Here is an 11,109-nt window from a genome sequence, read left to right as displayed (position 1 = left end):
TCCCCTGAGTCCCCATCTTTAAACCAATCCAGTAATTTTGATTGGTGCAGGGTTGTGCATGGATCTGATTGTAAATACCATAATTTATTTATTTCACTGCAGATAGTCTACATATTAAATTTAAAATCATCCTTAACCCTTAAATTCAATTATTTCAATGGACTAAAATCTTGTTTTATTTAATGGCCTTCCTGCTCTGGCATTTGGCCTTTGTGTCCTCAAAAAATGGACAACACCAATGGCCAAGTGGCCTTGCCCCTAAAATGATGAAATTCCAGGCTTGGTGGTAACTCAATGGCATGTCAAAACTGACCTGACTCTCTCTGCCATAGTAATTTCAAATATGACTGAAGGCACAATTCCGTTACCACCAGTAGGCTACTATCCATGAAGTTATCACTCTCACTAAGGACACAGCCTCAACACCCAGTCATACATACCAGTCACACTACGGTTTGGACTGCTTTAACAGATGAGTTATCTTCAATGACTACAGCAGTTAATACTACTGTGACTGATATTATGACTACACCCCACTCTACACTCATTTCTCCAACTGTCTATACAACCTCTGAGATAATGTATACAGCCACACAAGGTAGGCTTATAAGTTCCTTATTATAGTGGTTAATGCGTAAAAAAAAATCACTGGTTTTAAATTTCCCCAAATTAATGTTTTCCCCTTTTCCTTCGTTAGGTCAGGTTCTTAGCAGCTAGCTCAAATATCACAATTCTCTTCAGCATTATACTTGTGTTTGCACTGGGATTATCAATGCATATATTGCATAGATGTAATCAGAGATGTCAGATGTCTGTACTTACATCAATCTCTTTACAACACTGAGGAAACTAAGGATTTAAATATCCTGCTCATCATTCAAACAATTAAAACGTAGTAATTACTAGCTATAAGGAGCACTTAAATTTCCAGCAGATCTTTTTGCAGCAGATGACACTCTTGTCATTTCTGGAGGACTGTATGATGGCCATGGAGTCTATGACAATCAACCAAACACCACCACAGAACAATCTCAATTCCGCCTTGAGTTCCTCAGTGAAGAAGAATCCTAGGTGTTGAAATGACATGTTTTCACTGCATGGATGTATTAAAAGCTTCACTGGCATCGACTATTAGCTAGCTAACCAATCAAGTGTCTTCTCTATTCAGCAATGTCGTGGAAAGATGGAACCATGTCATTTCACCTTTTAACTTTACAGGTTAATAATGGCTGAGAATAAAATGAGATTGCGTACAATATAGTGTCCAATATTTTAATATAGGACAAATAAATCTTAACACATTGAATTCAAATGTAACGTAAATACAATTACATAAATTAAATTAAAGAGATACATATATAACAAACAATTGTTTCATACAAAGTGAAACCATGAACAATATCAAACTGTAAATAAAAAGGAATACAACAACCATATGCAGCAACAGCACTGAGCACACATTTTAAATTAATTAATACAAGGTAAATTGGTAGCAACTAGGCAACAGTAAATGAATTATTATAAAAGACTCCATAACACATGTAACTAATGATTTAGTCTTCAAACCTAAAATCACTACACACCATATACAGTATGAACTACTGTATGAAATACACTATATAATTAAACTAAGTTTCTAGGGAACACTAGTTAACTTCTGAGAGATCTACTAACTCAGTTGAAAAGTCACATCTTAAAAGATGACACCAACACCTATGAAAAGATTTTTTCTGTGATCTTCTTCTTCTTCTTTCTGTCAGCTGTCCCAGTGACAGCAGTCCAGCCAGCATCTCTCATCCTTTTCATTGCAGCCAGCTTCATGGAGTTGCCCGGTGACTTATGCATAGCAGGGCTCTGAATCAAAAAACACAAACACATACCCTTTTTTATTGGAAATAGGAATGAGTAGCTGAGAGTCACAACACATCCCAGTGACTTTCTTCATTACAATTATGGGTATAACAATTGATATAAAAAAAATGACATCAATAAAATCACACTACCTGCTTGAAGAAGTCTTGTTTGGACTGTGGAGCAAATAACCTTGGCTCAGGTGCAAAAGCCTATCATGGAGAGGAACAGGCAATCTTAAAAACACACCAATAAAAGAGGGCACAGAAATTAATCTGAATGCATAATAAACCAAACAAAATACATCTGCTGTCATAGAAGTATTACTCTCTTTACCAGGGTATCGTGTTCAGAGCTGTCAGACTTTGGGTCAAGCTCCAGGATGCTCTTTTTCCAAGGTGCGGATTTCTCAGTTGATGGGGGTGTTCTTATTCTGTAGGACTGCAAAGTAATTCACAGATAAATACCTCTCAGGAAAACAGGACATCACCTTCAATGTTAAGTAACCTTTACAAGGTTACTTTTTGTATAACACTAAAAGTTCGGCCCGCTGCGCCTCATCAGTATATGCCATTATATCGGCATTCCCCCTTTTATGTCCATATATGGAGCTGACTGATTTGTTTGCGCCTGATGCCATGATGATACATTGAGGTTAGACAACACACTCCATCTTTGGGCATACTGTAGCTGCATTGGGAACTCCTTATAATGTATAATATGGTTATGGATGAGTCATAGTGACACACACACACACACACACACACACACACACATTTGTGTGCGTGTGTCACTCAGGTAAGTTTCTCATACATCCACTTGCTCCAATGACACAGAAACCTCCTAAAAACTATGATCACATGCTGTGTAACTCCACACAATGAGTAAACATTTTCTGTCATCAGAGAATTGTCTTTTTAATTATTGTCAGATTCTACCTTGATTTTTGGTGTCGTACCACTCTTGCTAGTGGTGCTCCAAGATGGTGTTTTGATATCTGCATTCTGTTCATTTGACACAAAAGGCAGACAATGTTAAATTGAGCTACAGTATTATCAATCATGTCATGCAGCTTCAGATGGTGGACTGAATCATTGCAAGATATCACACAAATTGTAAAAGGTTTTACCATGTTTTTTGGTGTATATAAAGGATGGAGATCCTTTGTGGTGTCCTGAGAAGGGGTCTTGCTGGCTTCACTGTCACTTTCCTTAGGCACAGAAGATTTACAAAGCGGGTCCATTTACTATCTATCTATCTTATTTTATTATTATGATTATTATTATTTATCTCATTTGACAATACAGAATGATACAGGTTATGGCCAGAGTGCAACATACAGGGGGTCTAAAAAAATGTAGCAAATGATTTAGGCTACTCAACATTGAAAAGCCTATTTCATCAGAGCAACACATAAAGAGCTATTTTAGCTTCAACTTGTTATTCCATTATTATTTTAGCTATTATTGGGCCACACCTGTATTTGCATGTGAAACAAAGGGAGACATTGCAAGGCACTAAATGGACAAAATAATTTGCAAGACGGATTTCAAAATGGCTAAATGGATCTCCTGGTTGCTGTAGGGTATTTATATTTCACACACTGGATATGGCACTGATAACAGCCCCAAATGATTGTATGCTCTGTGAGTTTATATATTCATTTGGGGAACAGTCAACAAATTATTTACAAACAAATTACCTTGACCTTTGATACACTTCCAACCCAGTTAGTGGCTTGCCCAAGTGGGGTTCTGACGATGTTGATCTCAGAATTCTTTAACATAAAGCCATAAATGCCAATTAAAATACTAGTCAAACAAGTTACCAGTACAGAACTCAACTGTTAAATTGTTGAACCGTTCGAGCATTCACAGCAATTTCCTGCATAAAAATCTCCATCCCAAATGAAGGAGAAATTACACCATTTTCTAAACCCATCTACAAAAACAACTTGAACAAAACAGAGCATACTTACATTCACCTTTGGAGTTGCAGCATTTATTTGCCATTTTCTGTGGGAGGGAGTTTTCCTTGTCTTTAATGAGTCCAACACATGTCTCTTTAGAGAAGGTTCCTGAGGAGTCTGTGAACATCACGCTTTTTTTAAGCAACTAACATTTTGTAACAATGGTGAGTGGGTAATGCGCAGTAGATATTAGAATAATGTTAGGAGGTTTTTATTAGCTGGGATCATATTATGTGTACCTGTTTGGACGATTGTTCACTTATTTTCAGTGATGAAATTTCTTTTTCGAGTTCATTTAACTGATTTCGCAGTTTTTCCTAACATTCATTGGAAAAGAGTGTCACTCAAACTTAATTGTCTTAAATATGAATGAATTAGAACGATTTAACAAATATATTGCACTCATGGGTAGACTAATAACCAAAATTACCTTCTCTGCCATCTCTTTCTTCAGCTGTGTATTCAGACTATCATTTTTGGTCTTAGTATGTGAAAGCTCAAACTCCTGAACAACAACAATAAAGAACAAATCAGTGTTGAAATACAGCGTTAAAATGACTCTTGGTTAATCCATTTTTATTTTTCATCGTCATACCAGTGATGTCCTACTGGCAACACTCTCCATCTCCTTTCTCTTCTTTTCCTCAAGCTCTGCATCCTTCTCTTCAACCATTCGGTCATACTGACTCTAATAACAAAACAAAATTCATACTCATACAGTATTGCTTGATGAATTTAAGCTACACAAGACAAAGTTCAGATGGCCAACACAGAAATGAACTTGACCGCACCTTGTGTTTTTCCATCAGTGCAACCATATCAGCTATCTTGTTCTGACACTTGAGTTCAGTGTCCTCCTTATTCTTAATGGCTTCTGTGGCTGCAAGTCTGAGGTTTTGCACCTACACAAGGAGAATATGTATGATTTTTCTTTTTCTACACAATAGAAACTCTATCGAACCCATAAAACTACATTTCAAGAACAACCTCGTTCTGAAGCTTCTCTGCAAAGGATGATTTGGATGAGAGATCTTCAACCAATTTTTGTTGTTCTTCCTCATTCAGGCCTTTAAGATTAAGGGTCTCTTCTTTTAGATCGCTGATCTATAATCAAAAGAAAACTCCACATTTACATTACATTGTGGGAAGAGAGGAAGGTTCAGCGATTTATTGACTAGCATCACGGAGGGGCTACCTCATCTTGAAGGTGACTGGATTTCGAAATCTCTTTTGCCACTTGCTTCTTAAGCATTTTATTCTGAAAACAAACAAGATAACCGTTAAATAAATGAACTAACAATTAAGTATCTGAATGTATTTTCATATCCACTACAAACCTCTTTGTGGCATTCCTCATATTCCTTGGATTTAGCCTCAAATTTGGTCTTGAAGATGGAAAGCTAGTCAGCAAGTCAAAGTATTCTGATTATTCCTGAAAAACAGTACAATAATAATAATAATAAAAGCTACAGTATTACTCCAAACTTTCTTACCTTTGACTCAACTGCTTTGATCTGCTTTTCTTTTTTTGTGAATTCCTTTTGCAAATCTTCACACTAGAAATGAGACAAAATTGAAAAGAATCAAGATATCACCAATACTGACAGACCGTCCATGGAATTTTGTGTTTCTTAAGATAGTAATAATCATATTGTCACTGTCATGTGGGAAACTCCCATATCCAAAACAGGAAATTCAGGAAATGGAAAAAAATAACCTGTGTTAAAATTGATTCCAAATGTAGTTATTATTTATATTACAATATTTGTAAAACCCACAGACACAATTAACCGCTTCCAATATGTTTCGGACATAGCGAAAATAGCCGATCTACAAGCTTGACACGTTGTGAGCTTGTAGATCAACTATTTTTGCTACTTTTGCATGACACTGTTGGGCGACAAAGTAGGGCATTCATTTATGGATAAACATCAAAAGTTGAAATATGGAGATGCAAGGTTTCTGCCCAGCAGCACCGATACATTTAAGGACAGTTGACAATCATCCTTACATTTTCTGTAGTGTTCCTTTGCAAGTTCTCCGTTTCTTGACACTGTTCCTCAATTCTGGTGTTCAGTGAGATGACATCCTCTCTATTGAATGAAACAACTTAAAATTACAACAGTATTCAATGTCTCTATACATAACTGGACAGAATACATACATAATGCCAGGTAAATGTATGGGTCAAGCTTACAAACTAACCGTAAACAGTGGTTCTCCTCTTCCAGTCTTTTCATTTCCTTGGTGAGGTTCATACCCTTTTCCTTGCTCGTCTGATCGGTTAAATAAGTTATATTTTGTCATTAAATTTGCATTTTGCCAAAACAAATTCATTAAGAACAATAGACAGTAATGATATACACAGGCATATTGAACTTGTTTACATACTTTCAGCTTAGCCTCAAGAGTCTTTACTTCAGATGTTCCACTCTCAACCTGCTCCTGAATGGTATCCCTCTCAAGTTGCAGTTCATTAAATCCTGATAATAGTTCTTTATACTTTGCCCTGGACAAGACATTACAGAAATATTCAATGAACATATAATGAAATGTATCATCCAATGTGAGACTGTATATGTACAATATATACTGTACTCACTCATGTAGCATTATGTCGCTCTTCAGTTGTTTCATCTCAAGCATGGTGGCTTCATTTCTCTTCAGTTCAACAGATAACCTGCCATCCATTTCCTGTAGTTTTATCTGCAAGTAGGAAACATACCAAGAACATTAGGCGGTAATGGCTCTAGTTAGTGTTAAAGTGTGGAACAGACATATTTAATTGGCAGCAATCATAGAAAGAACTTCTGTGAAATAAATCCAGCACTATGCATGGATTATTCACTCAAATTCTGCATTTTAAAACCAGGGACTCTGACTTTATTTTCATCTCTGTATTTTCAAACAGAATCATTCACAACAATCTATAAAAGGATTGATCTTGCATGTTCTGCATATAATGCTATGATTCACATAGTTATTCACTCCTGTGTTGCTGGCGTACGGTACAGTATCTTATGTCATAACGTTTTGTTGGATACAGCTCACTCTAAGGTGCTGTTCACACCGAGCACTAAAACTATAACGATAATTACAAATATATAGTTTTAAAAAATCTTTCAAAATCAAGTCGATGGCAAAATCCACACCACAACTATAAAAAAAAGACAATGGTGAATGATATACAGTACAGTAGTTATAGTTATCGTGCTTAGTGTGACTGAACGGCCCTTAACACTAGTATAAACATATGACAGGGTATCAGCATGTTCAATGTAAGACTATTTAATTGATTGATGTATTCATTGAATTTATTGATTGAATACTTTATTAGTCTTTATCAGAAATGTAAACAGTGTCTTACAGTGGTACAGTAAGACATTTTGAATACCACTGTGCGTGGAAATTTAATACCAATTTTATATCAAAACTAGTAATCACTAAATGTCATCGGCAATTTGTATCAGTCATAGCAATGCCTATGCAAGGTTGCGTCCAGGGAGGGGTACTGTTGCACACATATCGTACATAATTCTTGTCTACAAAAAAACGACTATGTCTGTCTGACAATTTGAAAGTATGGACAGAATTTTGTAAAATGTGGTCAAACCAAACCTCAGTCATGTTAGTTTTCTCCTTTAAATCACTGTGTGCGTTTTCCACCTCCTCACAAGCCTTCTCCAGCTGAATTTTCTCAGCAGACAACATTACAACTTTATTCTGTGTGGCAAGAAAAATACATCAGTTACTAGTATTGAATTACAACATTAACTGAAATTAAATAACAGACATTTCAAAATAACTTCAGACATAATTATTATTATAATTATTAATTCTGAGATGAGGTGTGCATTTGCATTACCTGGATAAGCTTGGCTTCTTCATTTTTCCTTGAAAGCTCAGCTTTGAGTTCTTCTAGTCTGATCTCAATAACTTCAATCTTCTCCATCAGAGATGCAATGGATTTTGTTTTTAAGATCTAAAAACAATTTAATTTAGTCTTCAGCCAACTAACACATATTATGTGAAATGCTGTAGGAGCTAAGCACACTAGCAAATCTGTTCATCCTACCAGTTCATCCTCAACGATTTTGATCTGCCCATTTTTCTGTTCACATTGCGCCAGGATTTTTCCTATTGGATCAAATATTTTCTCTTAATTTCACAGGTAGAGAACATCAATGGAAAATCAACACATTTCACTAAATGCGGCTTACCCAGAGCTATAGTTTTGTTTTCTAGCTCTTTGCTGATTGTCGCGAGTTGAACCTCAAGCTCCATGGCCCTTGAAATAACAACAATATATGTAATTTACAGTGTTAATCCTTGTTTACACGAGCGTAACGTATCTTGACAACTGTCTGTGCAGTACAATCATACCTTTCTTTTTCAAGTGTTAGTGAGTTCTGCAACTCCTGGGCAGTGGCTTGAATATCAATCAGCTTATCTTGTAGTTCATCTTTGACTTTGTTGAGTTCCATCAAGCTAGAGTCTTTTCTGAAAATAATATCAGCAGATTCCTCTTTGTTCTGTTCCAGCGCTCTGGCGATAGCAATCTGATTTTCCTTTTGAGAAAGACCAACGTTAGTGCACCATACAACGTATTTGTAATTCAGTGCTTAAGACATAACATGACTTACCTCTCTTTCTTTAACACGCTGTTCTGCTTGTTTTAGTTTTAGAAGAAGCGAGTCATGTTCCTTTTTTGAGCATTGCAGAAGTTCATAGTGTTGGTCTGTAAGGTGATTAGTAAATAATAATGAATATGATCCATCATATCTTTCTATAGTGTTTTAGTAGTTTAGGTCATGCTCGGAAGATGTTTTAATTCTTACAAGTTAGTAGAGTCTAAAGTGGAGAGAATAACTGAAATACAGTATAGTATTATAGCACTCTCTAGTGGCCACCATTTATTTCATGATACTATTGCATTTTTATTTAACCACTTGAACCCTAGCAACTCTATTTTGGTTATGTCATGATAGGTGAACATTTGGCAAAAATAGTCAACATCATGCAAAAAGAGCCAATCTACAAGCTCACAAAGCGTTGCAATTGGATGTGTTGTGAGCTTTTACATCGGCTATTTTCAGTTAAGAGTATAAAAAAGTCAGTAGTATATACAGTAGGGTTAAATTGGTTAATAGCAGCTCATTATCTTGAAATATCAATCTTACTTGCAGACTCTTGCAGTTGTTCGCAACTCTCCTTGGTGTCATGAAGTTTAACAGAGACTTGTTGGAGTTCAGTCTCCTTATCCTTCAACTTAATTTGAAGTACTGCAGCCTGTGAAGGAGTGTATCCCCATTATTTAACTACTCTCATTATCAGATGGTCATAGGCACTGTTAAAATGATTTTTTCCCTTCTTTTTACTAACCTCTTCATGTTTCATGTTATATTCTTGCTCAAAATGATCCTTCAGGCCTTCAACTTGCAGTAGAGCCTCTTTAACTGAAAAATACCAAAATAATTAGTAAAAGGATAATTTGTCTTCATCAAATTATAGTCAAATTTACTACACATAATTTTCCTTGAGATGACACTATCAATACTATTTCCATGGACATATTTATACATTTATAATTTCAATTTAATACGCATTTGATTTTCATGGTTGTAAAAGGAGTCTTCAAGTTTCCGTGGTTTCCAGAGTGAGGGAAAGCCTGCAAAGCATTCACTAAATAAGTACCTTTCTGCATTTGATGTTGATCAGCTTCTGCTTGAATGCGAAGGTCCTCAAATGCAGCAACCATTCTCTATAGGAACAGTTTTATTAGTACAACCAATTTTGTAATGTATTTGCAGTCACTTATGTCTGGTTTTAATATCCTAGAAATGTTTACCTGAATATTCTCGTTATTTTGAAGAAAGAGATTATGGCTTTCCTCTCTTTCAGATTCAACTAAAATAGCAAGGAAATGTAAAATGTCAATGTGTAATTATTTTAAAAGAATAAATAAATATTAACATGGCATATTAACTTGACATATTTTACTTACATAAATGTATGCTGTCAGCCGAATGTTCAAAGGTATCCTTCAGTATATTACACAAGTTTCGTGTAACATTATTCCTGCATAGAAAATCCACACCATAAACCTTGTTGAATGAGCTTGCACTGGGCCAACAGTTAAATATAGATTTTTCTTTTAAACAAAACTTAACAAAAATTTGAAAATATACTTGTTCCTCAAATCTTCGTTTTCGGTGAGCTGTTCTTCCAACTTTATGCTGAGACTTTCACTTCCAAACTGTAAATTTCAGAAAGAGCAACATCTTACAGCAATGCAGTTGACATGCAACCACGCCAAAGGGGGGTGAACTAAAACGGAAGATTTTTTCCTTAATTATCCATTGATATATATTTTTAAAAAAAATAGGCATGTCATATTATTTAATGCACAGACCTGTAATTCATGAATAGCTTTTCGCTGGTTTTCAATCGTTCTTTTGTTTTCTTGCAGTCTCCTCTCTTTTTGCATAGTCTCAGCATCAATCTTGACTTTCCAAGACTTTATTTTCTCAACTTCTTCAAATAACTTGGAATACAGCTGTGCAGGGTTGCCATTATCCTGGGGAATTTTCACAATTATGATTATGAACAAACAAATAGGGGGATACAGTTGTTGTAATGGCCTAGTTCATACTTGTTCCACATTTCTTACCGCTTCTTTTTCCATAGCCGGAACAACTCTCATCTTGGGAACATCTTTTAAAGAAAACCATGATAATTAAAAAATGTGCAGTATTTTATAATGGTAGATGACATTTTGAAATTAAATGTTGTGTAGTGCAAAATAAAAGATACAGTACCAGTTCTGGTAGGTTTAGTTGGCAAAGCCATGCTTGTATTGGGAAGAAGCAGACTCTGAGAAGAAGCACGCTCTTTCTCAACACATTTACTGTAGCTCTAGTGGGAAAACATAATAGTAGTATTAATAATTTACCGTATCATAGATTAATACTCCTACTCAGGTAACTGATTTGGCTAACCTTGCTGTTACACTCATTTATTTAGAGTACAGTATTATATCATTTATGTATGGATGTATTAAACCCTTCAGGAGAACATGCCTGCTGCAATGTTTGCATGAACCCTCCACAGTCATCCACGGGTTCCTGGGGTTTACTATTGTAGCTCTAGGGGAAAAACATTGGTATTATAATTGGTATTAATGATTTACCTTCACAGACTAACTCATATGTTCCCACCCTAGTAACTAGTTTGGCTTACCTTGCTGTTACACTCATTGACAGTACAGTATTTTAGAATTGATATAGGGA

At 35.6% G+C, this 11,109-nt stretch overlaps 1 protein-coding gene across 1 annotated transcript; it reads right to left on the bottom strand.

The window, feature by feature from the left end:
• Positions 1 to 1,507: 1,507 nt before the first annotated feature.
• Positions 1,508 to 10,761, bottom strand: sycp1 (synaptonemal complex protein 1). Its single transcript, XM_084062388.1, has 34 exons — positions 10,639 to 10,761; positions 10,491 to 10,534; positions 10,233 to 10,397; positions 10,009 to 10,076; positions 9,825 to 9,898; positions 9,669 to 9,727; positions 9,515 to 9,581; positions 9,203 to 9,276; positions 9,001 to 9,109; positions 8,464 to 8,558; positions 8,204 to 8,388; positions 8,041 to 8,108; positions 7,896 to 7,957; positions 7,686 to 7,802; positions 7,439 to 7,543; positions 6,423 to 6,526; positions 6,212 to 6,329; positions 6,026 to 6,096; positions 5,832 to 5,913; positions 5,314 to 5,376; positions 5,158 to 5,220; positions 5,016 to 5,078; positions 4,808 to 4,924; positions 4,612 to 4,722; positions 4,416 to 4,508; positions 4,251 to 4,325; positions 4,060 to 4,137; positions 3,830 to 3,937; positions 3,554 to 3,628; positions 2,981 to 3,061; positions 2,790 to 2,855; positions 2,188 to 2,292; positions 2,004 to 2,063; positions 1,508 to 1,854 (listed from the first exon to the last, which is right to left on the bottom strand). Exons 1-34 carry the CDS (start codon positions 10,667 to 10,669, stop codon positions 1,714 to 1,716), a joined length of 2,997 nt encoding a protein of 998 aa, XP_083918514.1. The 5' UTR covers positions 10,670 to 10,761; the 3' UTR covers positions 1,508 to 1,713.
• Positions 10,762 to 11,109: the final 348 nt, after the last annotated feature.

This window comes from Gymnoscopelus microlampas, assembly GCF_963454915.1.
Source record: "Gymnoscopelus microlampas genome assembly, chromosome: 7".
Taxonomy (NCBI): Eukaryota; Metazoa; Chordata; class Actinopteri; order Myctophiformes; family Myctophidae; genus Gymnoscopelus; species Gymnoscopelus microlampas.
Note: the sequence above shows the minus strand (reverse complement) of the source record. Positions and strands in the feature narration are given on the sequence as shown.

Coding starts and splice junctions, on each gene's coding strand:
- sycp1 (XM_084062388.1), bottom strand. CDS start 10,669: ATGGCTTTGCCAACTAAACCTACCAGAACTG. Junction 4,509..4,611: donor CACTGATGGAAAAACACAAG/GTGCGGTCAAGT, acceptor TTTTGTTATTAG/AGTCAGTATGACCGAATGGT. Junction 3,938..4,059: donor GTGAACAATCGTCCAAACAG/GTACACATAATA, acceptor TGATGTTCACAG/ACTCCTCAGGAACCTTCTCT.